This window comes from Balaenoptera musculus, chromosome 2 (genome assembly GCF_009873245.2).
Source record: "Balaenoptera musculus isolate JJ_BM4_2016_0621 chromosome 2, mBalMus1.pri.v3, whole genome shotgun sequence".
Classification (NCBI taxonomy): Eukaryota; Metazoa; Chordata; class Mammalia; order Artiodactyla; family Balaenopteridae; genus Balaenoptera; species Balaenoptera musculus.
The window spans coordinates 153,796,727-153,824,604 of record NC_045786.1 but is presented as its reverse complement, the minus strand read 5'-3'; the positions used below and the strand labels follow the sequence as shown (position 1 = coordinate 153,824,604).

The following is a 27,878-nucleotide window of genomic DNA, read 5'->3' as shown; positions in this document are numbered from 1 at the left end:
AGTCATCTCAAGCCTTGACTAGAATGGATCTGCTTCCTCGCTCATTCAGTTCCTTGTAGGTTAATGGACTGAAGCATCCAGCATCATGACCTGTTGGTCAGAGGCCTCTTTTGTTTCTTTGACACGTGGTTTCTCCACAGAGCATCTCACAACATGGCAGCTTGCTTCATTAGAGCAAGCAAGTGAGAAGGCAAGAGAGAACATGCTAGCAGGATTGAAAGTTAGAATTTTTATAACCTAATCATGGAAGTAACCTCTCATCACTGAGATGTTAATATTTAAAAATAAATATTAATTGTTATCCCATTATCAACAGGGAATTATTTTAATCAATTACAGAGAACTATGCCTTTGCTAAAAATGAGGACGTAGATTTGTTGTCATGGAAAGCTGTCTGTGATCTGTGGGGGGGAAAATATATATATATAAACTGAAAAAATCTATAAAATACTATGTATAACACCCAATTTTTGTTTAAAAATTTAAATGAAATGGATATGTGTTTGACTAGTCATACACATATGCATAGAAAAATTTCTGGAAGTATACAACAAAGTACTTAGCATTATTTTTTTCGTGCTAGGTGGTATTAGCAGATTAAAAAAATTTTTTATTCTATAATATTTGTTTGTTTATTTTTAATTGTTGTGAAATACATATAACCTAAAATTTACCATCTTATCCATTTTTAAGCGTTCAGTTTAGTAGTGTTATGTACCTTCACGTGGTTGTGCAACCAAATACAGAACTCTTTTCATCTTACAAAACTGAAACTACACCCATTAAACAACTACCTATTCCCCCTTCCCACAGCCCCTGGCAACTACCATTCTATTTTCTGTTTCTATGGATATGACTATTCTACATACCTGATATAAGTGGAATGATACAGTATTTGTCTTTTTGTGATTGGCTTATCTCACTTAGCATAAGGCCTTCAAGATTCATTCATGTTGTAGCACGTGTAAGGATGTCTTCCTTTTTAAGGCTGGATAATATTCCATTGTTATGTATAAACCACATTTGGTTTATCCATTTATCTGCCAGTGGACACTTGAGTTGCTTCCGCATTTTGGCTATTGTGGATGCTGCTGCTTTGAACACGGGTGTGCGCATATATCTCTTTGAGACCCTGATTTCAGTTCTTTTAGGCATATGCCTAGAAATGGAATTGCTGGATCATATGGTACCTTTGTTTTTATTTTTTAAGGAACTACCGCACTCTTCTCCATAGCGGCCGCCCACTTTTACAAACCACCGCCAGTGCGCCAGGGTTTCAGTTCCCCTGCGGCCTCCCCAGCACTTGTTTTCTGTTTTTTGTTAATAGCCATCTAATGTGGTGGTGGTTCCCTGTTATTTATTTTTGATAAGTGTTGCTATTAATTACTTTTTTTTTCTTAATTTTTTTTAAAATTTTTATCTATCTATCTATTTATTTATTTATTTATGGCTGTGTTGGGTCTTCATTTCTGTGCGAGGGCTTTCTCCAGTTGTGGCAAGTGGGGGCCACTCTTCATCACGGTGCGCGGGCCTCTCATTATCGTGGCCTCTCTTGTTGCGGAGCACAGGCTCCAGACGCGCAGGCTCAGCAGTTGTGGCTCACGGGCCCAGTTGCTCCGCGGCATGTGGGATCCTCCCAGACCAGGGCTCGAACCCGCGTCCCCTGCATTGGCAGGCAGACTCTCAACCACCGCGCCACCAGGGAAGCCCCTAATTACTTTTTATATTGAGTGAACGATAAAAATATTTCCATTTTGTAAAAATGGAATGAATTAACAACTTTTAATTTTTTAGTATTTATTTATAATATTGTTTTCTATAACAGCAGGTACTGCCTTTATTTCAGACGCAGTAGTAAATTGTTGGGATATTAGGGTTGATTGTTAGGATAAATTAGAAGCTTGATGCTGAAGGGTATTTTGACGTTTTAGTAAAGCACTGTGAATATCATAGTAAACATCTTAATTGTTTTTCAGCACTCGAAGTTGGAAACCCAAGACTTACCAGTCTTAGTAAATGTTAACTGCTAATTTTTTGATGGAATATTTTTGCTCAGCCTTTATTAACTAATTAAACTTATGTTTACCAATGTCTTTTTAAAAAACAACCTGACTTGAGGTGTAATTTACCATAAAATTAATCTGCTTTAAGTGTAAAATTCAGTGATTTTTAGTAAAGTACTGGGCTGTGCAGCTATCACCATAATCCAGTTTAGAACATTTCTGTTGCCCCAGTAAGATCCCTTGTGACCAGGACCTTTCTTGACTCTATAGAATTTATGGCAAAAGATTTCTTATAACAGGGCTGTTTTTATTGCTTCTCTTCTATCTACTGTACCTCCTCCCTGAAATATACACAAATAGTCAAATAGTGTATATTTTATTTAGGGGACTGTATAGTGATGCTCATGAAGCGTGTTTGAATTTGCACAACTTTTAGCAAGGAAGATCTCGCATCAGAGAGAAAATTCTTTCATGTTTATTTTAGAGAGTCCCAATTAAACACTTTGCAGTTTGACTTTAGTTTTTGATCTTTTACAGCTGGTTTATTTTTAGCAGATCATAGTAGCCAAGATTGACAAGCCCTTTCAATTATTTGATGCATATAAACATCAAAACCTTCCTAGGCAGGTCACGCTTATAGATAATTAAAATGAAAAAGAACTAAGTAGATAGAACAATTTATCATTAATAGAGTAATAAATGCAGTTGTAGGCAAAATAGGTATTTTTCTTCTAACTCACCAGAGGGCACTCTTTTCTAGTTTATTACTTTTCACTCTGATCTTTTGACATATTATATTCTACTTTGGAAAATTTAAGTCCTTTATTGGGATCCAGGTTTGGATTAATTGGAGACTAATGACTGTTTACTATTGCAACTTTTAGTCAGTTTTTTTGTGACCTGTTTTATAATAGTGTCATTAAAAAGGATTCTACAAATAAGCCAATCTTAAATGCTTTAGGCGATAGTGTGTGTACCTGGCGTAAAATATCTCTTCAGTTTTAGTCTTTTTTTGCCTAACAGTTCTGTAATCTCACTTTTCTCTTTATTCATGTTAAGGTTTCAGATCGGGTAGAGCGACGGCTTCAGGAAATAGAAAGAGAGATGCGTACAGAAAGAGAGCTGGTGGAAAGACGGCAGGATCAACTGGGACTTATTTCTTTGCAGCTACAGGAGGTTTGTGAAAAATACCTTCTCGGAATGTAAATCTTGAGTTTTGGTGGTTATTTAGCTATTGTTAAAATGGTTATAGTTCCTTAGTTGTTGCACGTGAAAGTATAGTTCAGTCTGTAGAAGTATAGCATATTGGTTATACGTTCATTGTGTGAAGACAAGCCTACCTGGTTCAAACCCCGAGTCTACGCCTTACTGGCTGTGTGACCTTGGGCAAGTTCCTTCACTTCTCTAGGCCCATTTCCTCTGTGGAAAATGGAAATAATAATAGTATTTACTTGATCACACTGGTGCAGGGGTAAATAAGTTAATGTGGGTAAAGCACTTAACGTAGTGTCTAGCATGTGCTGAATACATGTTAACTGGAAGTATAATTATTTGGATTAATTTTCTTTGGTGTGAACTAGACCAGGGGTAAACAAACTGGCCTATGGGCTGAATCTGTCCCATTGCCGATTTTTGTAAATTAAAGTTTTATTGAAACGCAGCCACTCCCATTCATTTTCAGTTTGTCTGTGGGCGCTTTTGGGACACAACGGCAGAGTTGAGATGTTGTGAAAAAGACCATATGGCCCACAAAGCTTAAAATTAGTATTGACTGGCCCTTTATAGAAAAAGTTTGTGGATCCCTGGCCTAGACTATCATCAAACCAATTCAAAATGGAGGTTACTTACACTTTAGGTAACATTTTTATTTCGAAATTTTAGACTTACGAAGAAGTTGAATAATTAGAACAAAGGATTTCTGTATATCCTTTACCTCGATTCCCGCAGTATTCATGTTTTACCAGACTTGCTTTATTGTTTTATATATGTATCTCCATATATATGTATATCTAAAAATTTTTTTGAGCTAGTTGCTGACATGATGTAAATACTTCTAAATCTAAATAATATGGTGTGTACATTCTCTTCTGTAGTCACAGAAAATTAACATTGGATCAATACTATGATTTAACCTATAGGTTTTTTTTTAAATTTTTAATTTTTTAATTTATTTTATATCTTTATTGGAGTATAATTGCTTTACAATGTTGCATTAGTTTCTGCTGTATAACAGGGTGAATCAGCAATATGTATACATATATCTCCATATCCCCTCCCTCTTGAGTCTCCCTCCCACCCTCCCTATCCCACCCCTCTAGGTGGACACAAAGCACTGAGCTGCTCTCCCTGTGCTATGTGGCTGCTTCCCACTAGCTATCTATTTTACATTTGGTAGTGTATATATGTCCATGCCACTCTCTCACTTCATCCCATCTTACCCTTCCCCCTCCCCGTGTCCTCAAGTCCATTCTGTACGTCTGCGTCCTTATTCCTGTCCTGCCCCTAGGTTCATCAGAACCTTTTTTTTTTTTTTTTTTTTTAGATTCCACATATATGTGTTAGCATACGGTATTTGTTTTTCTCTTTCTGACTTACTTCACTCTGTATGAGAGACTCTAGGTCCATCCACCTCACTACAAATAACTCAATTTTGTTTCTTTTTATGGATCAGTAATATTCCATTGTATATATGTGCCACATCTTTATCCATTCATCTGTCGATGGACACTTAGGTTGCTTTCATGTCTTGGCTATTGTAAATAGTGCTGCAGTAAACATTGTGGTACGTGTCTCTTTTTGAATTATGGTTTTATCAGGGTATATGCCCAGTAGTGGGATTGCTGGGTCACATGATAGTTCTATTTTAAGTTTTTTAAGGAACCTCCATACTACTCTCCATAGTGGCTATATCAATTTACATTCCCACCAACAGTGCAAGAGGGTTTGCTTTCCTCCACACCCTCTCCAGGATTTACTGTTTGTAGATTTTTTGATGATGGCTCTTCTTACTGTTGTGAGGTGATACCTCATTATGGTTTTGATGTGCATTTCTCTAATGATTAGTGATGTTGAGCATCCTTTCATGTGTTTGTTGGCAATCTGTATATCTTCTTTGGAGAAATGTCTATTTAGGTCTTCTGCCCATTTTTGGATTGGGTTTGTTTTTTTGATCTTGAGCTGCATGAGCTGCTTGTAAATTTTGGAGAATAATCCTTTGTCAGTTGCTTCGTTTGCAAATATTTTCTCCCATTCTGAGGGTTGTCTTTTCGTCTTGTTTATGGTTTCCTTTGCTGTGCAGAAGGTTGTAAGTTTCACTAGGTCCCATTTGTTTATTTATTTATTTTTTTCCATTTGCCTAAGAGGTGGATCAAAAAGGATCTTGCTGTGATTTATGTCATAGAGTGTTCTGCCTATGTTTTCCTGTATGAGTTTTATAATGTCTGGCCTTATATTTAGGTCTTTAATCCATTTTGAGCTTATTTTTGTGTGTGGTATTAGGATGTGTTCTAATTTCATTCTTTTACATATAGCTGCCCAGTTTTCCCAGCACCACTTATTGAAGAGGCTGTCTTTTCTCCATTGTATATTCTTGCCTCCTTTCAAAGATAAGGTGACCATATGTGTGTTGGTTTATCTCTGGGCTTTCTATCCTGTTCCATTGATCTATGTTTCTGTTTTTGTGCCAGTACCATATTGTCTTGATTACTGTAGCTTTGTGGTATAGTCTGAAGTCTGGGAGCCTGATTCCTCCAGCTCCGTTTTTCTTTCTCAAGATTGCTTTGGCTATTCGGGGTCTTTTGTGTTTCCATACAAGTTGTGAAATTTTTTGTTGTAGTTCTGTGAAAACTGCCATTGGTAGTTTGATAGGGATTGCATTGAATCTGTAGATTGCTTTGGGTAGTATGGTCATTTTCACAATGTTGATTCTTCCTATCCAAGAACATGGTATATCTCTCCATCTGTTTGTATCATCTTTAATTTCTTTCATCAGTGTCTTAAAGTTTTCTGCAAACAGGTCTTTTGTTTCCTTAGGTAGGTTTATTCCTAGGTATTTTATTCTTTTTGTTGCAGTGGTAAATGGAAGTGTTTCCTTAATTTCTCTTTCAGATTTTTCATCATTAGTGTATAGGAATGCAAGAGATTTCTGTGTATTAATTTTGTATCCTGCTACTTTACCAAATTCATTGATTAGCTCTAGTAGTTTTCTGGTGGCATCTTTAGGATTCTCTGTGTATAGTATCATGACATCTGCAAGCAGGGACAGTTTTACTTCTTCTTTTCCCATTTGGATTCCTTTTATTTCTTTTTTCTTCTCTGACTGCTGTGGCTAATACTTCTAAAACTATGCTGAATAATAGTGGTAAGAGTGGGCAACCATGTCTTGTTCTTTTTTTTTTTTTTTTTTAATTTTATTTATTTATTTATTTATGGCTGTGCTGGGTCTTCGTTTCCGCACGAGGGCTTTCTCCAGTTGCGGCGAGCGGGGGCCACTCTTCATCGCGGTGCGCGGGCCTCTCACTATCGCGGCCTCTCTTGTTGCGGAGCACAGGCTCCAGATGCGCAGGCTCAGCAGTTGTGGCTCACAGGCCCAGCCGCTCCGCGGCATGTGGGATCCTCCCAGACCAGGGCTCGAACCCGCGTCCCCTGCATCGTCAGGCAGACTCTCAACCACTGCGCCACCAGGGAAGCCCGATGTCTTGTTCTTGATCTTAAGGGAAATGGTTTCAGTTTTTCACCATTGAGAACGATGTTGGCTGTGGGTTTGTCATATATGACCTTTATTATGTTGAGGTACGTTCCCTCTATGCCTACTTTCTGGAGAGTTTTTATCATAAATGGGTGTTGAATTTTGTCAAAAGCTTTTTCTGCATCTATTGAGATGATCATATGGTTTTTCTCCTTTGGTTTGTTAATATGGTTTATCACATTGATTGATTTGCGTATATTGAAGAATCCTTGCATTCCTGGGATAAACCCCACTTGATCATGGTGTATGATCCTTTTAATGTGCTGTTGTATTCTATTAGCTAGTATTTTGTTGAGGATTTTTGCATCTATGTTCATCAGTGATATTGGTCTGTAGTTTTCTTTTTTTGTGAGATCTTTGTCTGATTTTGGTATCAGGGTGATGGTGGCCTCGTAGAATGAGTTTGGGGGTATTCCTCCTTCTGCAATATTTTGGAAGAGTTTGAGAAGGATGGGTGTTAGCTCTTCTCTAAATGTTTGATAGAATTCACCTGTGAAGCCATCTGGTCCTGGGCTTTTGTTTGTTGGAAGAGTTTTAATCACAGTTTCAATTTCAGTGCTTGATTGGTCTGTTTATATTTTCTGTTTCTTCCTGGTTCAGTCTCGGAAGCTTGTGCTTTTCTAAGAACTGGTCCATTTCTTCCAGGTTGTCCATTTTATTGGCATAGAGTTGCTTGTAGTAATCTCTCATGATCCTTTGTATTTCTGCAGTGTCAGTTGTTGCTTCTCCTTTTTCATTTCTAATTCTGTTGATTTGAGTCTTCTCCCTTTTTTTCTTGATGAGTCTGGCTAATGGTTTATCAATTTTGTTTATCTTCTCAAAAAACCAGCTTTTAGTTTTATTGATCTTTGCTATTGTTTCCTTCATTTCTTTTTCATTTATTTCTGATCTGATCTTTATGATTTCTTTCCTTCTGCTAATTTTGAGGTTTTTTTTCTTCTCTCTCTAATTGCTTTAGGTGTAAGTTTAGGTTGTTTATTTGAGATTTTTCTTGTTTCTTGTTTGGTGGGTTTTTACCTTGCTCCTTCTTCTGCTATGCGTTTCTTTGTCTTCTCATTTTGCTGAACTTAATGTGTTTTGTGTCTCCTTTTCTCAGTCTACAGGTTCGTAGTTCCCGTTGTTTTTTGGTGTCTGCCCCCAGTGGGTAAGGTTGGTTCAGGGGCTTGTGTAGGCTTCCTGGTGGAGGGGACTGGTGCCTGTGTTCTGTTGGGTGGGGCTCGATCTTGTCTTTCTGGTGGGCAGGGCCACATCCGGTGGTGTGTTTTGGGGTGTCTGTGAACTTGGTATGATTTTAGGCAGCCTCTCTGCTAATGGGTGGAGTTGTGCTCCTATCTTGCTAGTTGTTTGGCATGGGGTGTCCAGCACTGGAGCTTGCTGGCTGTTGAGTAGAGCTGGGTCTTAGCATTGAGATGGAGGTCTCTGGGAGAGCTCTTGCCGATTGATATTACATGGGGTCTGGAGGTCTCTCGTGGTCCAGTGTCCTTAACTTGGCTCTCCCACCTCAGAGGCTCAGGCCTGACAGCAGGCTGGAGCACCAAGACCCTGTCAACGACACGGCTCAGAAGAAGAGGGAGAAAAACAGAAAGAAAAAATTTAAAAAAATTTTAAAAAATAAAATAATTAAAGTAAAATAATTATTAACATAAAAAAATTAAAAAGAAGTAAAGAAAGAAGAGAGCAACCAAACCAATAAACAAATCCACCAATGATATCAAGCGCTAAAAACTATACTGAGACAAACATAAAAATCAGAAACAAGGCAGTCACAGACAGCAAACCCGAAGTCTACAGTTGCTCCCGAAGTCCACCGCCTCACTTTTGGGATGACTCGTTGTCTATTCAGGTATTCCACAGATGCAGGGTACATCAAGTTGACTCTGGGGATTTAATCCACTGCTCCTGAGGCTTCATGGAGAAATTTCCCTTTCTCTTCTTCGTTTGCACAGCTCCTGGGGTTCAGCTTTGGTTTTGGCCTCACCTCTGTGTGTAGGTTGCCTAAGCGTGTCTGTTCCCTGCCCACACAGGAGGGGGTTAAAGTAGCAGCTGATTAGGGGCCTCTGGCTCACTTAGGCCTGGAGGAGAGAGGGGTATGGAATGCAGGGTGAGCCTGTGGCGGCAGAGGCTGGCATGACGTTGCAACAGCCTGGGGCACGCCGTGTGTTCTCCCAGGGAAGTTGTCCCTGGATCACGGGACCCTGGCAGTGGCAGGCTGCACAGGCTCCCAGGAGGGGAGGTGTGGATAGTGACCTGTGCTCGCACACAGGATTCGTGGTGGCTGCAGCAGCAGCGTTAGCGTTTCATGCCCATCTCTGGTGTCTGCACTGATAGCCGTGGCTCGCGCCTGTCTCTGAAGCTCGTTTAGGCGGTGCTTGAATCCCCTTTCCTTGCGCACCCTGAAACAATGGTCTCTTGACTCTTAGACAGTTCCAGACTTTTTCCTGGACTCCCTCCCGGCTAGCTGTGGTGCACTAGCCCCCTTCAGGCTGTGTTTACGCAGCCAACCCCAGTCCTCTTCTTGCGGTCTGACCTCTGAAGCCCGAGCCTCAGCTCCCAGCCCCCGCCCGCCCCGGCGGGTGAACAGACAAGCCTCTCGGGCTGGTGAGTGCTGGTCGGCACCTATCCTCTGTGTGGGAATCTCTCCGCTTTGCCCTCTGCACCCATGTTGCTGCACTCTCCTCTGTGGCTCTGAAGCTTCCCCCCCACCGCCCACCCCCTGTCTCTGCCAGTGAAGGGGCTTCCTAGTGTGTGGAAGCTTTTGCTCCACAGCTCCCTCCCACTGGTGCAGGTCCCGTCCCTATTCTTCTGTCTCTGTTTTTTCTTTTTTCTTTTGCCCTACCCAGGTACGTGGGGAGTTTCTTGCCTTTTGGGAAGTCTGAGGTCTTCTGCCAGTGTTCAGTAGGTGTTCTGTAGGAGTTGTTCCGCATGTAGATGTATTTTTGATGTATTTGTGGGGAGGAAGGTGATCTCCACGTCTTACTCCTCCCCCATCTTGAAGCACCCCCCAACCTATAGGTTTTATTCTAATTTTGCCACTTAAAGTTCTTTTCTGGTCCAAGATACAATACAGGATTACATATAGCATTTGACCATCATGTCTCTTTAGTCTCCTTTAATCTGGAACAGATTTTCAGTTTTTCTTTGTCATTCATGACCTTGACAATTTTGCAGAGTACTAGCCAGTTATTTTGTAGAATGTCTTTTGTTTTAGGTTTGTTGATTTTTTTCCTCATGACTAGATTAGGTTATAGGCTTTTGGCAGGAAACCCGGAGAATTGTTGTTGTGTTTTTCCCAGGGTATCATATCAGGAGGCATGTAGTGTTGATTTGTCCCAATACTGGTAAAAACTGATCATTGGTTAAGGTGTTGCTTGCCAGGTTTCTCTACTGTGAAGTTACTATATTATGCCTTTTAAATTATTTGTCTTATGGGGAGGCTCTTTAAAACTTGAAAATTGCTTATTTCTCATCAAATTTTCACCTACAAATTTTAGCAGCTATTGATGATTCTTTTGTGAAACAGTTACTACTATAGGTGATACTAAACAGTGATTTAAAAAATATTCTGTCATTCCTTTCACATTTATTAGTTGGATTCCTACTGTCAGGAAGGGCTTGTCTTTTTCTCCACTCATTCATTCATTCATTCATTCATTATTATTGGTATAGGTTTGTGAATTCTCATTATATTGTTTGTGTTTTATAACTGTCATAGAAAACTTGTGATTCCTTTTAAATGTTTCTTAGATTTATAAAGTGTAAAAAATTAGAAACAACAAGAAAACCAAAAGATTTAAAAACAAAAGGAACGTTTTTTTCTTTTACAAAGTGGTTTTCTCTAAAAGTGATGTTCTACAGATGCACTTATGTGTGCTTGAAGATCATTAACCCTTTTAACTTGACAGATTAAAAATTTTTTTAAGTATTAGAAGACATGCCAGTTGAAAATTAGGAACAAAAATTGCAAACCTGAAATTATAATGTAAGCTGACAGAAAACAAAAGCAGATCTTTCTAAAATTCCATTTTTCCTCCATTTCACAAAAGGAAGCATACCCTTGTTAGTTGGTAATTACTTTGAAGAGGATACTTTGTTGAATAATTAGATACAGCATGTGGGTAGCCTTTTTTTTAAACCTTGATTTTTATACATTTGTTCTCAAAGCACATTGCATCTGGTGAGCATAAGAATAGTACTGAAATGACAATTGTTCTTTTTTGCAAGAGAAAATTAGAGAAATTTTCCATGCTTATATTCTACTGTCTTTGCAGAATGTACAAAATTACAAAGAAAGGGAGAGGAAGATTGCTTCCCACCCCTATTCTTGAGAAACCAGAGCCTGAATATTTGCATTGTAATTGTCAATTTGACTAAAAGCTTGAGCAATGATTTGGAATTCCATCTCTGACAGTACAATAGAGGATCACTATTGATAAGAAATGTTTAATTTCATATTTTATCACATTAATATAAGTGGTGACCTATATGCTTTTAATAGGTGGTTTTGGATTAAACAGTGCAATGGAAACTGGAAAGGATTAATTTAGCCTGATGCGTTTTCCTACTCACAAGTTAAGTGGCTTAGACTGTTCTGGAAGGGTCACGTTTAAGGAGAGAAAATACTTTGCTTTCTTTTTGATGTTAAAAAATACTTATGGGGGCTTCCCTGGTGGCGCAGTGGTTGAGAATCTGCCTGCCGATGCAGGGGACACGGGTTTGAGCCCTGGTCTGGGAAGATCCCACATGCCGTGGAGCATCTGGGCCCGTGAGCCACAACTACTGAGCCTGCACGTCTGGAGCCTGTGCTCCACAACAAGAGAGGCCGTGACAGTGAGAGGCCTGCGCACCGCGATGAAGAGTGGTCCCTGCTCGCTGCAACTAGAGAAAGCCCTCGCACAGAAAGGAAGACCCAACACACCCAAAAATAAATAAATAAATTTATTAAAAAAAAAAACTTATGGCTATATCTATACTGTATGATAATAGTAATTTATATGTTTTGTTTCTGGCTATGGTGAAAAATTGAATCTGTAGGTGAGTAAGTAGGCCTGGACTTTTAGCCACTATGTTCTCCTGTCTCCCTAAAATGTATAATTCAATGTTAGTGAAAATTATGACATTCAAAAGTCATAATCTCTTAATTAGGAGTAATCATTGAAAATTCCAGAATGTTGGCGATTTCTAGGTATAATGTATTATAGGGAGGCAATCTGTGGTTTTGGCTAATAAAACTTGCTTCTTTTTAGTGATCTAATGAGGTTCTTAGGTCCTCGGAGCTTTATCTGTTCCCATTTAATGAAAATCACAGTATTAGTCATTGGAAATTGGTTGAGGGAAAGCCACTCTCCTTTTCTTGTTTAGAGTTTTTAAAGAATTGTTCACTCTTTTCTGTTTGTTTTTTTCTTCTCCTTCTTTTCTTTCTTCCTGGTCTAAGCAAAAGGGCTAAGCACACGCTCTGGAATCCACTTCCTTTGGTGAAGCTCAACTACTTATGTGCTACTGCTGGCACATGAATGTCAGATTTTCTTAACTTGGTGAGGGCCTTCCCTGGCCTTCCAAACTCATATATCACATTTTAAACAACATTGTTTTCATTTCTCAGTAGAGGTCTCTTTAGAGAGATGAATGTTTTATTAGTTGTGCAATAATATTCTTTTCACGTAGCTTTTAAAAAATATCTCTCTCTATATATTTTTAACTAAGGTATAGTTGATTTACAATGTTGTGTTAGTTTCTGGTGTACAGCAAAGTGATTCAGTTATATATATATATATATATATATATGTATTTTTTTTCAGATTATTTTCCATTATAGGTTATTACAAGATATTGAATATAGTTCCCTGTGCTATACAGCAGGACTTTGTTGTTTATCTGTTTTATATATAGTACTGTTTATCTGTTAATCCGAAACTCCTAATTTATCCCTCCTCTACCCCCTTTCCCCTTTGGTAACCATAAGTTTGCTTTCTATGTTTGTGAGTCTATTTCTGTTTTGTAAATAAGTTCGTTTGTATCATTTTTCTTTTTTAGATTCCACATATAAGTGATATCAGGTGATATTTGTCTTTCTCTGACTTACTTCACTTAGTACAATAATCTTTAGTTCCATCCATGTTGCTGCAAATGGCATTATTTCATTCTTCTTTATGGTTGAGTAATATTCCATTGTATATATGTACCACATCTTCTTTATCCATTCCTCTATTGATGGACATTTAGGTTGCTTCCATGTCTTGGCTATTATAAATAATGCTGCTTTGAACATTGGGGTGCATGTATCTTTTCGAATTAGAGTTTTTGTCTTTTCCAGATATATGGAAAGAGTGGCATTGCTGGACCGTATGGTAATGCTACTTTTAGTTTTTTAAGGAACCTCCGTACTGTTCTTCATAGTGGCTGTACCAATTTACATTCCCACCAACAATGTAGGAGGGTTCCCTTTTCTCCACATTCTATCCAGCATTTATTAGTTGTAGACTTTTTGATGATGGCCATTCTGACCGGGATGTGGTGATACCTCATTGTAGTTTTGATTTGCATTTCTCTAATAATTAGTGTTGTTGAGCATCTTTTCATGTGTCTGTAGGTAATCTGTCTTCCTTGGAGAAATGTCTCTTTAGGTCTTTTGCCCATTTTTCGATTGGGTTGTTTGTTTTTTTGATATTGAGCTGCATGTGCTGCTTGTAAATTTTGGAAAATAATCCCCTGTCGGTCACATCCTTTGCAAATATTTTCTCCCATTCCATAGGTTATCTTTTTGTTTTGTTTATGGTTTCCTTTGTTGTGCAAAAGCTTTTAAGTTTAATTAGGTCCCATTTGTTTATTTTTGCTTTTATTTCCATTACTCTAGGAGGCAGATCCAAAAAAATATTGCTGTGATTTATGTCAAAGAGTGTACTGCCTAAGTTTTCCTCTAGGAATTTTAGAGTATCTGTTCCTATTGGGTTGACCAAACGGTTCCTTTGGTTTTTAAAATAAAAATGAAAGACACATTTTTCATTTTCACCAAGAACTTTATTGAACAACGGATTCACCATTTTGTTCCACTACCCTCTGCCATTTTTTCAGGCAGTGTCATAATTCCATCTTCCTAAAACGTTTTATCTTTTTGACCAAAGAACTGTTCCAGGTGCCTTTTACAGTCTTCCAGGAAATTGGCATTTTTTCCATTAAGAGAATTCTGTAAAGACCGAAATAAATGGCAATCTGAAGGTGCAATGTCTGGTGAATACGGCAGATGAATCAGAACTTCCCAGCCAAGCTGTAACAGTTTTTGCCTGGTCGTCAAAGAAACATGTTGTCTTGCGGTATCGTGATGGAAGATTATGCGTTTCCTGTTGACTAATTCCAGACGCTTTTCGTCGAGTGCTACTTTCAGTTGGTCTAATTGGGAACAGTACTTGTTGGAATTAATCGTTTGGTTTTCCAGAAAAAGTTCATAATAGAGGACTCCCTTCCAATCCCACCATATACACAACATCACCGTCTTTGGATGAAGACCGGCCTTTGGTGTGGCTGGTGGTGGTTCATTTCGCTTGCCCCACCATCTTTTCCATTCCACATTGTTGTACAGTATCCACTTTTCATTGCCCATCACAATTTTTTAAAAAATGGAACATGTTCGTTATGTCTCAGTAGAGAATCGCATGTGGAAATATGGTCAAGAAGGTTTTTTTCGCTTAGCTTATGTGGAACCCAAACATCAAAGCAATGAACATAACCAAGCTGGTGCAAATGATTTTCAGTGCTTGATTTGGATATTTTGAGTATGTGAGCTATCTACCACGTGGTGTAACGTTGATTGTTCTCTATAAATGTCTCTATTTGATCGCTATCAACTTCAACTGGTCTACCCGACCCTGGAGCATTGTCCAGTGAGAAATCTCCAGCACGAAACTTCGCAAACCACTTTTTTTTTTTTTTTTTTTTTTTATTCACACACACACACACTGTATTTTATTTTTACAAGACATAAATAGACTGACACCAAGCATTGTACATGGATGACCACAACAAAAGCAACAATGATTGCAATTACCAAACATGAAACACACTCATACTATGTCATAATATTGACATTCAGTCCAGTAATCCTCCACTGTAACAGCTCCTTTACTTTGCAGTGAAAATTGATTTGTATATTCTTTGCCTCTGAGTCCTTGTGGGATTTTTTTTTTTTTTAAATTCAGACAGAAAGTCACAAAAATTATACTCATCCTCATCAGTTCACTCAGTCCCATGTAATTAATTTTTTTTTTCATCTTGATCTTTTGTTAGCACTTTTATGAGTTCATCAGTTTTTCATTAGAGTTCTGAAAATGCTTATTCATTCAGTTCAGCAGTACAGTCAGTTACCAGAAACCTGTACTTGTCAGAGTCTTTTCCATGAATTTCTTGAAGATGAAACCCTTTTATAGGAACATATTTGCAAAATCATCAGAGTACACCCAGAACTGTCTGTAAATGACAAAAGACTTAAAAATGACCACGGTTAAAGATTTGATGAAAGTTCATAATAATGCAGTTGACAAGAAAATTAGTTATTTCTGAGATATACATTTTAAAGTAATAACTAGGATTATTACTTATAACATTATACCAGAACATATAAGATTTTTAGAAATTTCATGTAATGTCTGAAACATTTATATTAACATATTTCCATACATATTTCCATACAAATACAAATATAAGATTTTTAGAAATTTCATGTAATGTCTGAAACATTTATATTAACATATTTCCATACATATTTCCATACAAATACAAATATAAGATTTTTAGAAATTTCATGTAATGTCTGAAACATTTATATTAACATATTTCCATACAAATAACCCAATGAAAGTTTAGTATTAGTTGTTTTGTTTGTTTTTTTATACTGCAGGTTCTTATTAGGCATCAGTTTTATACACATCAGTGTATACATGTCAATCCCAATTGCCCAATTCAGCACACCACCATCCCCACCTCACCGCAGTTTTCCCCCCTTGGTGTCCATATGACCATTCTCTACATTTGTGTCTCAACTTCTGCCCTGCAAACTGGCTCATCTGTACCATTTTTCTAGGTTCCGCATACATGCATTAATATACGATATTTGTTTTTCTCTTTCTGACTTACTTCACTCTGTATGACAGTCTCTAGATCCATCCATGTCTCAACAAATGACTCAATTTCGTTCCTTTTTATGGCTGAGTAATATTCCATTGTATATATGTACCACAACTTCTTTATCCATTCGTCTGTTGATGGGCATTTAGGTTGCTTCCATGACCTGGCTATTGTAAATAGTGCTGCAATGAACATTCGGGTGCATGTGTCTTTTTGAATTACGGTTTTCTCTGGGTATATGCCCAGTAGTGGGATTGCTGGGTCATATGGTAATTCTATTTTTAGTTTTTTAAGGAACCTCCATATTGTTCTCCATAGTGGCTGTATCAATTTACATTCCCACCAACAGTGCAAGAGGGTTCCCTTTTCTCCACACCCTCTCCAGCATTTGTTGTTTGTAGATTTTCTGATGATGCCCATTCTAACAGGAGTGAGGTGATACCTCATTGTAGTTTTGATTTGCATTTCTCTAATAATTAGTGATGTTGAGCATCTTTTCATGTGCTTCGTGGCCATCTGTATGTCTTCTTTGGAGAAATGTCTATTTAGGTCTTCTGCCCATTTTTGGATTCGGGTGTTTGTTTCTTTGATATTGAGCTGAATGAGCTGTTTATATATTTTGGAGATTAATCCTTTGTCCGTTGATTCATTTGCAAATATTTTCTCCCATTCTGAGGGTTGTCTTTTCGTCTTGTTTATGGTTTCCTTTGCTGTGCAAAAGCTTTGAAGTTTCATTAGGTCCCATTTGTTTATTTTTGTTTTTATTTCCATTACTCTAGGAGGTGGATCAAAAAAGATCTTGCTGTGATTTATGTCAAAGAGTGTTCTTCCTATGTTTTCCTCTAAGAGTTTTATAGTGTCCAGTCTTATATTTAGGTCTCTAATCCATTTTGAGTTTATTTTTGTGTATGGTGTTAGGGAGTATTCTAATTTCATTCTTTTACATGTAGCTGTCCAGTTTTCCCAGCACCACTTATTGAAGAGACTGTCTTTTCTCCATTGTATATCTTTGCCTCCTTTGTCATAGATTAGTTGACCATAGGTGCGTGGGTTAATCTCTGGGCTTTCTATCTTGTTCCATTGATCTATGTTTCTGTTTTTGTGCCAGTACCATACTGTCTTGATTACTGTAGCTTTGTAGTATAGTCTAAAATCAGGGAGTCTGATTCCTCCAGCTCCATTTTTTTCCCTCAAGACTGCTTTGGCTATTCGGGGTCTTTTGTGTCTCCATACAAATTTTAAGATGATTTGTTCTAGCTCCGTAAAAAATGCCATTGGTAATTTGATAGGGATTGCATTGAATCTGTAGATTGCTTTGGGTAGTATACTCATTTTCACAATGTTGATTCTTCCAATCCAAGAACATGGTATATCTCTCCATCTGTTGGTATCATCTTTAATTTCTTTCATCAGTGTCTTATAGTTTTCTGCATACAGGTCTTTCGTCTCCCTAGGTAGGTTTATTCCTAGGTATTTTATTCTTTTTGTTGCAATGGTAAATGGGAGTGTTTCCATAATTTCTCTTTCAGATTTTTCATCATTAGTGTATAGGAATGCAAGAGATTTCTGTGCATTAATTTTGTATCCTGCAACTTTACCATATTCATTAATTAGCTCTAGCAGTTTTCTGGTGGCAGTTTTAGGATTCTCTATGTATAGTATCATGTCATCCGCAAACAGTGACAGTTTTACTTCTTCTTTTCCAATTTGTATTCCTTTTATTTCTTTTTCTTCTCTGATTGCCGTGGCTAGGACTTCCAGAACTATGTTGAATAATAGTGGTGAGAGTGGACATCCTTGTCTCGTTCCTGATCTTAGAGGAAATGCTTTCAGTTTTTCACCATTGAGAATGATGTTTGCTGTGGGTTTGTCATATATGGCCTTTATTATGTTGAGGTAGGTTCCCTCTATGCCCACTTTCTGGAGAGTTTTTATCAGAAATGGGTGTTGAATTTTGTCAAAAGCTTTTTCTGCATCTATTGAGATGATCATATGGTTTTTATTCTTCAATTTGTTAATATGGTGTATCACATTGATTGATTTGCGTATATTGAAGAATCCTTGCATCCCTGGGATAAATCCCACTTGATCGTGGTGTATGATCCTTTTAATGTGTTGCTGGATTCTGTTTGCTAGTATTTTGTTGAGGATTTTTGCATCTATATTCATCAGTGATATTGGTCTGTAATTTTCTTTTTTTGTAGTGTCTTTGTCTGGTTTTGGTATCAGGGTGATGGTGGCCTCATAGAATGAGTTTGGGAGTGTTCCTTCCTCTGCAATTTTTTGGAAGAGTTTGAGAAGGATGGGTGTTAGCTCTTCTCTAAATGTTTGATAGAATTCACCTGTGAAGCCATCTGGTCCTGGACTTTTGTTTGTTGGAAGATTTTTAATCACAGTTTCAATTTCATTACTTGTGATTGGTCTGTTCATATTTTCTGTTTCTTCCTGATTCAGTCTGGGAAGGTTATACCTTTCTAAGAATTTGTCCATTTCTTCCAGGTTGTCCATTTTATTGGCATAAAGTTGCTTGTAGTAGTCTCTTAGGATGCTTTGTATTTCTGCGGTGTCTGTTGTAACTTCTCCTTTTTCATTTCTGATTTTATTGATTTGAGTCCTCTCCCTCTTTTTCTTGATGAGTCTGGCTAATGGCTTATCAATTTTGTTTATCTTCTCAAAGAACCAACTTTTAGTTTTATTGATCTTTGCTATTGTTTTCTTTGTTTCTATTTCATTTATTTCTGCTCTGATCTTTATGATTTCTTTCCTTCTGCTAACTTTGGGTTTTGTTTGTTCTTCTTTCTCTAGTTTCTTTAGGTGTAAGGTTAGATTGTTTACTTGAGATTTTTCTTGTTTCTTTAGGTAGGCTTGTATAGCTATAAACTTCCCTCTTAGAACCGCTTTTGCTGCATCCCATAGGTTTTGGGTCGTCGTGTTTTCATTGTCATTTGTCTCTAGGTATTTTTTGATTTCCTCTTTGATTTCTTCAGTGATCTCTTGGTTATTTAGTAACGTATTGTTTAGCCTCCATGTGTTTGTCCTTTTTACGTTTTTTTCCCTGTAATTCATTTCTAATCTCATAGCGTTGTGGTCAGAAAAGATGCTTCATATGATTTCAATTTTCTTAAATTTACTGAGGCTTGATTTGTGACCCAAGATGTGATCTATCCTGGAGAATGTTCCGTGCGCACTTGAGAAGAACGTGTAATCTGCTGTTTTTGGATGGAATGTCCTATATATATCAATGAAATCTATCTGGTCTATTGTGTCATTTAAAGCTTCTGTTTCCTTATTTATTTTCATTTTGGATGATCTGTCCATTGGTGTAAGTGAGGTGTTAAAGTCCCCCACTATGATTGTGTTACTGTCGATTTCCTCTTTTATAGCTGTTAGCAGTTGCCTTATGTATTGAGGTGCTCCTATGTTGGGTGCATATATATTTATAATTGTTATATCTTCTTCTTGGATTGATCCCTGGATCATTATGTAGTGTCCTTCCTTGTCTCTTGTAACATTCTTTATTTTAAAGTCTATTTTATCTGATATGAGTATAGCTACTCCAGCTTTCTTTTGATTTCCATTTGCATGGAATATCTTTTTCCATCCCCTCACTTTCAGTCTGTATGTGTCCCTAGGTCTAAAGTGGGTCTCTTGTAGACAGCATATATATGGGTCTTGTTTTTGTATCCATTCAGCCAGTCTATGTCTTTTGGTTGGGGCATTTAATCCATTCACGTTTAAGGTAATTATCGATATGTATGTTCCTATGACCATTTTCTTAATTGTTTTGGGTTTGTTTTTGTAGGTCCTTTTCTTCTCTTGTGTTTCCCACTTAGAGAAGTTCCTTTAGCATTTGTTGTAGAGCTGGTTTGGTGGTGCTGAATTCTCTTAGCTTTTGCTTGTCTGCAAAGCTTTTGATTTCTCCATCAAATCTAAATGAGATCCTTGCTGGGTAGAGTAATCTTGGTTGTAGGTTCTTCCCTTTCATCACTTTAAGTATATCATGCCACTCCCTTCTGGCTTGCAGAGTTTCTGCTGAGAAATCAGCTGTTAACCTTATGGGAGTTCCCTTGTATGTTATTTGTCGTTTTTCCCTTGCTGCTTTCAATAATTTTTCTTTGTCTTTAATTTTTGCCACTTTGATTACTATGTGTCTCGGCGTGTTTCTCCTTGGGTTTATTCTGTATGGGACTCTCTGCGCTTCCTGGACTTGGGTGGCTATTTCCTTTCCCATGTTAGGGAAGTTTTCGACTATAATCTCTTCAAATATTTTCTCTGGTCCTTTCTCTCTCTCTTCTCCTTCTGGGACCCCTATAATGCGAATGTTGTTGCGTTTAATGTTGTCCCAGAGGTCTCTTAGGCTGTCTTCATTTCTTTTCATTCTTTTTTCTTTAGTCTGTTCTGCAGCAGTGAATTCCACCATTCTGTCTTCCAGGTCACTTATCCGTTCTTCTGCCTCAGTTATTCTGCTATTGATTCCTTCTAGTGTAGTTTTCATTTCAGTTATTGTATTGGTGATCTCTGTTTGTTTGTTCTTTAATTCTTCTAGGTCTTTGTTAATCATTTCTTGCATCTTCTCAATCTTTGCCTCCATTCTTATTCCGAGGTCCTGGATCATCTTCACTATCATTATTCTGAATTCTTTTTCTGGAAGGTTGCCTATCTCCACTTCATTTAGTTGTTTTTCTGGGGTTTTTTCTTGTTCCTTCATCTGGTACATAGCCCTCTGCCTTTTCATCTTCTCTATCTTTCTGTAACTGTGGTTTTTGGTCCACAGGCTGCAGGATCGTAGTTTTTCTTGCTTCTGTTGTCTGCCCTCTGGTGGTTGAGGCTATCTAAGAGGCTTGATGGGAGGCTCTGGTGGTGGGTAGAGCTGACTGTTGCTGTGGCGGTCAGAGCTCAGTAAAACCTTAATCCACTTGACTGTTGATGGGTGGGGCTGGGTTCCCTCCCTGTTGCTGTGGCGGTCAGAGCTCAGTAAAACCTTAATCCACTTGACTGTTGATGGGTGGGGCTGGGTTCCCTCCCTGTTGGTTGTTTTGCCTGAGGCAACCCAACACTGGAGCCTACCCGTGCTCTTTGGTGGGGTTAATGGCAGACTCTGGGAGGGCTCACGCCAAGGAGAACTTCCCAGAACCTCTGCTGCCAGTGTCCTTATCCCCACGGTGAAACAGAGCCACCACTCGCCCCTGCAGGAGACCTCCCAACACCAGCAGGTAGGTCTGGTTCAGTCTCCCCCAGGGTCACTGCTCCTTCCCCTGGGTCCCGATGCACACATTACTTTGTGTGTGCCCTCCAAGAGTGGGGTCTCTGTTTCCCCCAGTCCTGTCAAAGTCCTGCAATCAATTCCCACTAGGCTTCAAAGTCTGATTCTCTAGGAATTCCTCCTCCCGTTGCCGGACCCCCAGGTTGGGAAGCCCGACGTGGGGCTCAGAACCTTCACTCCAGTGGGTGGAATTCTGTGGTATAAGTGTTCACCAGTCTGTGAGTCACCCACCCAGTAGTTATGGGATTTGATTTTACTCTGATTGCGCCCCTCCTACCGTCTCACTGTGGCTTCTCCTCTGTCCTTGGACGTGGGGTATCCTCCTTGGTGAAGTCCAGGGTCTTCCTGTCAATGATTGTCCAGCAGCCAGTGGTGATTCTGGTGCTCTCGCAAGAGGGAGTGAGAGCACGTCCTTCTACTCCGCCATCTTGGTTAATCTCCCTTCTCCGCAAACCACTTTTGACATGTTCGCTTAGTCACAGCGCCTTGTCCATACACTGTACAAATCTTCCAACTGAAACGTTGCATTTTTACCTTTCTTGAAATAATAAATCATAATAGGCCAAAAACGTTGCTTTTTTCTTCCATCTTCACTATTAAAATGGCTACACAAAAATTCACCAGTTTTGTAAGTTTGTTTTAAAACGCACACTGATATGACAGCTGTCACAATACAATCTAACAAAATTGTTTCGAATGAAGTTAAAGACAACTAACTGCTACTGGAGCCATCTTACGGAAAAAAACAAATGCACTTTTTGGTCAACCCAATACATTTAGGTCTTTAAACCATTTTGAGTTTATTTTTGTGTATGGTGTTAGAGAATGTTCTAATTTCATTCTTTTACAGGTAGCTGTCCAATTTTCCCAGCACCACTCATATAGCTCTTTTAAATTTTGAATGGTTGTTCTCTGAACTTTTACTAATTGCATTCAAATATTAAGCCTGTAACCATCAGTCTTGCCTTGTTGAACCACTGTGAAAACAATAAAGTGTTTGTTTAACATTAGGGTACATTTGTCATATTACAAATTCCTTTTGATCAGACACTTGATAGTAAGGTAACTTTGATTAGTTAAATTTAGTGGCATGAGGTACGAACGGACATGAAAGAGGTGTTTATTAGACGGTAAGTCCAAATCAGAACTCTTTTGCAGGTACATAATTTACATAAATCTTAGATAACATTTCTAACTCTTGACTATGGCATCTTGGGAATTCCCGACTTGTTTTTCTTATTAGCTGTTTCTTATAAATTGAATGTTATTTGTTCTTTTTCAGTTGAATTCCATAAAATGAAAAACATGAGATAAATGCTGGGTGTATATTTGTATATGTTTTTCAGAACATTTTGTAGCGTATTAAAGTGCTAGTTCCCTGATCTTCCCCCACCAAGAATATTCCATGCTTGCATATAACCTAAAGTGAATCAGGTTCCTTAAGGTTTAAAACTGTTTCATGGAGAAACACATGGGGCAGGCAGGGCATGGAATCTTATAGAAGATAGTGAAGACTAAGTGAGGAATTCAGTGTAATGTTGGAGCTAGGGTCAGTGGTTTTCAGTCTGTGCTCTGATAGAAAACCAGATTATGTGAGTCTCGTCAATAAAATAAGGCCATATACAGAAAAATTAATTGATAGATTTTTTTCCCCCAGTATTTTCCTTCATCTTTTGGCATCTGTATCAATTGTGAAAAACCTAATGAACAAATAGCTATTCGTTCCTTCCCAGAAATGTCATTGTGGCTCCAGAGATGCTGACTGATATGGCTACTTCAACTAAGAAAAGCCTTGGGTACTGTTTATTAATGTATTTAGTTTGGACTCATCAAGGGAGAAGCTTCCATTGAAGCCAAGAATGTTTTCCTAATGTCCTCTTAATAGCTTTACCATCTCCCTTGAGACTTCTGAGCCAGTTCAGAGGAGATCCTAGTCCGCTAAATGTTTTAACATGGCCTCCTTAACCCTTTCTCCTGCTCTTCCTTTAGAGACTTCTCTACTTGATTTGGAATTATAGAGGCCTTTCTGAGTCTGCTAGATTTTAGACTCCCTTCACTTACTTTTCCAAGGATGAATTGCAAAACTTTTGTAGGTATGCCCCACATTTTCACATATTTACTTCATAGCATAAGCTTCCCTTTCCCCATTGATATTATTAGATACTTTTTTTATAAGTGCACATTAAATCACCCTCACATTGACCATACCAATAGCCTCCCTGGACATTGAGAAAAAACAGTGGAATTTACAAGTAAAGGAGAGTTTAAAAATAAAACACAATTCTGTGGAAAGCACAAGGAAAGCTCGGAGGAGGCACCTCAGTTTTGCAATTGTTGGGATGTGAGCTGTAGAATTCAGTCCTTTGTCAGGCTCAGGTGACCAGGTGGAGTATAATAGGCAGAGAGTGACCCAGGCAGGGTGACACACAGGGCCCCAGACTAACAAGGGGCTGAAAGCACTGAGTATCACACTAGAACAACCACATATGTACTACTCTGTAGGAGAATGTGTGTAGCAAGGGAAAATTCAAAAACTTATGCTCTAGTGTTCATTCTTTAGGGGGTGAAACTGTGTGTGTAGAAGAAATTTGGGCCTTATTTTGAGTCACGATTTTTATTCTTTTAATGAACCTTAATCCCATTGACTATTTTTCTCCTTCTTCTGCAAAGATGGCTTTTTTTCTTTTCACTGTTCAGTTTCTGGTAATATATCCTATGTGAGGTGAGGTTTTTAGTCTCAGATTATTACTGTTAATTACCATTTCTTGATGTATTGTCTCTTTTAATTGTACTTGTTTTGAGAATTTTTTATTTCTAGCATTTAACATAGTAGGCTCTTAATAAATATTTGTTGAATTCTTTAAGTAGTGACCGTACTGATGCATTGGTTTTTAAAATAAATTTATTTATTTATTTAATTTTATTTTTGGCTGCGTTGGGTCTTCGTTGCTGCACACGGGCTTTCTGTAGTTGCAGCAAGCAGGGGCTACTCTTCGTCGCGGTGCACGGTCTTCTCATTGTGGTGGCTTCTCTTGCTGCAGAGCACGGGCTCTAGGTGCGTGGGCTTCAGTAGTTGTGGCTCACGGGCTCTAGAGCGCAGGCTCAGTAGTTGTGGCACACGGGCTTAGTTGCTCCGCAGCATGTGGGATCTTCCTGGACCAGGGCTCAAACCTGTGTCCCCTGCACTGGCAGGCAGATTGTTAACCACTGCGCCACCAGGGAAGACCCTAACGCATTGTTTTGATCCAATGTTTAACTAGTTTTGTTTCTCATATGGTTGTTTTCTTTTAACGTTTGCATTTAGTATAAAAAGTATTTTGTATATTTAATTTAAATTAATGCATAACTAAATGTGTTCATATCATAAATGCTTGTACAAACAGCCTCTTTTTTTTTCTCTCTTTTTTTAATGCAGCTTTATTTATTTATTTGCTTGGCTCATTTTTTCCTTGTTTCTTCCCCTCTGTTCTTTTCACCATCAATCACTACCCCTACTCCCTAAAATAAAAAGAATTAGTGTAAACAGCCTGGGATATCCCTTTATATTTTTCTTTGTGCTCTTAATTATCCTGGACAGATACGTACAAACTATTAATATATACACTTTTTATATATATATATAGGGGCTTTTGTTGGTATGTTTTTATTTTAATAAAAACTGATCACATTGTATATACATTTCTGCATCTTGCTTTCTTCTCTCATCAATACTCTCTGGAAATTCCTCCAACTAGCTGATGTTGTTCCAACTTAATCTTTTATTACCATGGACAGATCTTTTAGTATAATAGATGTTACCAGATTATTTTTCCAAATGGTTCTAACTCTGCACGTTTCTGTCAGCAAAATAGCTGAGAGTGGCCCTTTTCCCCACATTCCTACCATTAATAGTGGTTATAATTCTTTTTAATTTTTGCCAAGCTGATGAGGATTAAGTGTTAACTCACTTTTATGTTTATTTGCATTTCCTATTCGTGAATTTGAACATCTTTTCACAGATTTGCTGGCAGTTTTCATTTGTGCCTATACAGATAGCCTGTTTATAAATTTTGCTCATTTAAAAATACTGGATTATTTGAGTTTTCTTCCAGGAATTTAACTTTTTTAATGGCAGGAGGAAGGAGTCTTAAGTTATTTCTTATGTGACTGATGAGTTGCCTCAGCATCCTTTCTGAATAATTTCTTCTTTTCCCTCTGGTTTAAGTGCCACTTCTGCTTTACAGTGTTGCATGATATCTGTCTGAGTTCTATGTGCTTTGATCTGTTTGTCTGTCCCTGAACTGATAACATGTTGTCTCCATTATTAGAGCTTTCATTATAATTTGGTAAATGATAATGAAAGTCTCTTGTCATGTTTCATGAAAAATTCTGCAGGCATTTTGATTGTAATTGTATTAGATATGTAGATTAATTTGAAGAGAAGGTGTTTTCTAATGTTCTTCAATAATGTTTTATAATTGTCTGTATAACAATCTCATACATCTTAGACTTATTCCTTGGTACCTTATGGTTTTTCTTTTTAATTGTGGGGGGGATATTTTCTTTTATTGCAACTCTGATTGGTTATTTGTAGTATACAAGAGTGCAGTTGGTTTTATATGTGGCTCTTTTATCCAGCGTTTTTGCTTAATGATCTTATTAGCTCTTATAATTTGTTAGTAGCTTTACTGACATATTGTCTACTGTGTAGCTAATCATATCATTTGAAATTAAAGGCAATTTAATTTCTTTCCTTATAATTCTTCTTTTGTTGTGGTTTTATTGCACTGGCTAGAAACTCAAATGCAATGTTGAATATAAGCAAAGATAGCAAGAATCCTTTATTTATAGAAATGCTTCTAAAGTGTTAACCTTATGGTTTGGTGTTTGCTCCTGGTTTTGAGTGCTATCCTTTATCAGATAAAGAATATTGCCTTCTATTTGTAGGTTGCCAAGAGAGGTTGATTTTTTAAAAAACCATGAATGGGTTGTGAAATTTATCAAATATTCTTGCTGCTGTCTTTCTCTTTTAATATTTAAATGCATTTGACTCTATCAGTAGATGCTGAGCTCTCCTTGCATTCCTGAGAACTTATTTGGCCATAATATATTATTTTTTTGTACGTTGCTGAATTAATTTCCTTGTCTTTTCTTTAGTATGTTTATATTTATGTTTATGATTGAGATCAGTTATATGTTCTTTGCATTACCTTTTTTGGTTTTGAAAGCAAGGTTACATTAATCTCATAAAATGAATTAGATAGATTCCTTCTTTTTCTCTTCCCTGGCTGTTTAAGAGAAGGATTGTCTATTTCTTGAATGTTTGTTAAAATTCACACATGTAATCATTGGTACCTGTTGTCTTTTTGGTGGCTGAGATTTTCAACTTCTTCAATGTTTTTTGGTTTATATCAATATAACCTTTTTATTTTTTAAGTCAGTTTGGTAATTATTCCTGATTTTATAAGTTATCCATTTTGTTGTGTTTTGATATTTAAAGAAGCAGTCATAGCCCTGCTATATTATTTTTTCAATCTTGTACTGAAGCTGTATCCTTTCTCTTTAATATTATTTAGTTATTTTTTCTTTTTCTTTATTAGTCTTACTAGACATGATTATTTTATTAGTTTTTGTTTTGACTAGCTTTGTTTATTACTTCATCAACTTCCGCCTTTAACGCTATTACTTTTTTTCTGATTTTTCATTTTTAGGATTGCTGTTTTATTTTTCAGACTTGCAAGTTAAATAGTTGACTTGTCTGTTTTTTAAAATAAATGCTGTAAATTTATGAACAAATTACCCTGTGTTTTGAGATGCTATTATTTTATGATAGTTTATTTCTAAATTTCATAGTTTCTATTATGGTTTCTTCTATAATTCAAGACCTAGGAGTGCCTTTTGGAATTTTCAAATATGTATGTATGCTTAATTTTTAACTTTTTACTGTTTATCTTTAAATTCCTTTGAATTTGTTGAAACTTCCCATTTGGCTTAGTACCATTGTTGGTTATTTGGTATTTTATGAGTAAAAAAATTAAACATTTTCTGTTTTTTTTTTTTTAATGTTTATGTGGGACGCTACAAATTTTTCTAAGAAATACATATTCCAGGCACAGTGATTTCCTCTCATTGTCTTATTCGACCATTTTTCTTCTGATTCTCAGTGTAACTTACCCTTTTTCATCCTTCAGGTTTAATTGCCACCTCTTCAGAGAAAACTTTCCTGCCCCCTTTTCTAAAATAGCCCCTTTCTGCCCTGTTGTTCCTTGTCATTGTCATGTTACTTTATTTTTTAATAGTACTTTACATCACCTATAGTTGTGATTTGTTTACTTATGTTATTGGGTGTCTTCTCATAAAACATAACTACTTAGGTTACTGTATTGGATAGTTCTTCCTCCACTGGCAGGAAGTTCATGCATCATGCCTGTTTCTGGGGCTGTGGTATGCTGTTTATCACACCACAGACATTCTGTGAATAGTCGTTGGAAAATGAAGGCTGCTTTCAAATGTAAATAACCATTTAGCTGCATATAACGTTCTTGGTAAAAAAAAAAAAAAAAAAAAAGTTTTCTTTCAAAGGTTTGTATACATTTTTGTATTATTCTGTGGCTCTTATTCTTGCAGAGCAGAAAGTGTAAATCAACAAATTTTAGCTTCTTTGAAGTTTAATATGTAACAGTTTAAATGATTTAAACCAAATCCCACAAACATTCTTCAAGAATTCAGACAATCACAATTAAGTTTTAAATATTTCAACTTTATAAAAACA

The 27,878-nt window shown here is 37.4% G+C and overlaps 1 protein-coding gene across 2 annotated transcripts in view; it reads left to right on the top strand.

Moving 5' to 3' along the window:
* CEP128 (centrosomal protein 128) overlaps positions 1-27,878 on the top strand; it is a 435,146-nt gene that overhangs the window by 64,276 nt on the left and 342,992 nt on the right. For both annotated transcript variants that reach the window (XM_036844970.1, XM_036844969.1), the window contains one exon: positions 3,063-3,179. In XM_036844970.1, the coding sequence (XP_036700865.1) occupies positions 3,063-3,179 (117 nt within the window). The remainder of the gene's footprint in view (positions 1-3,062; positions 3,180-27,878) is intronic.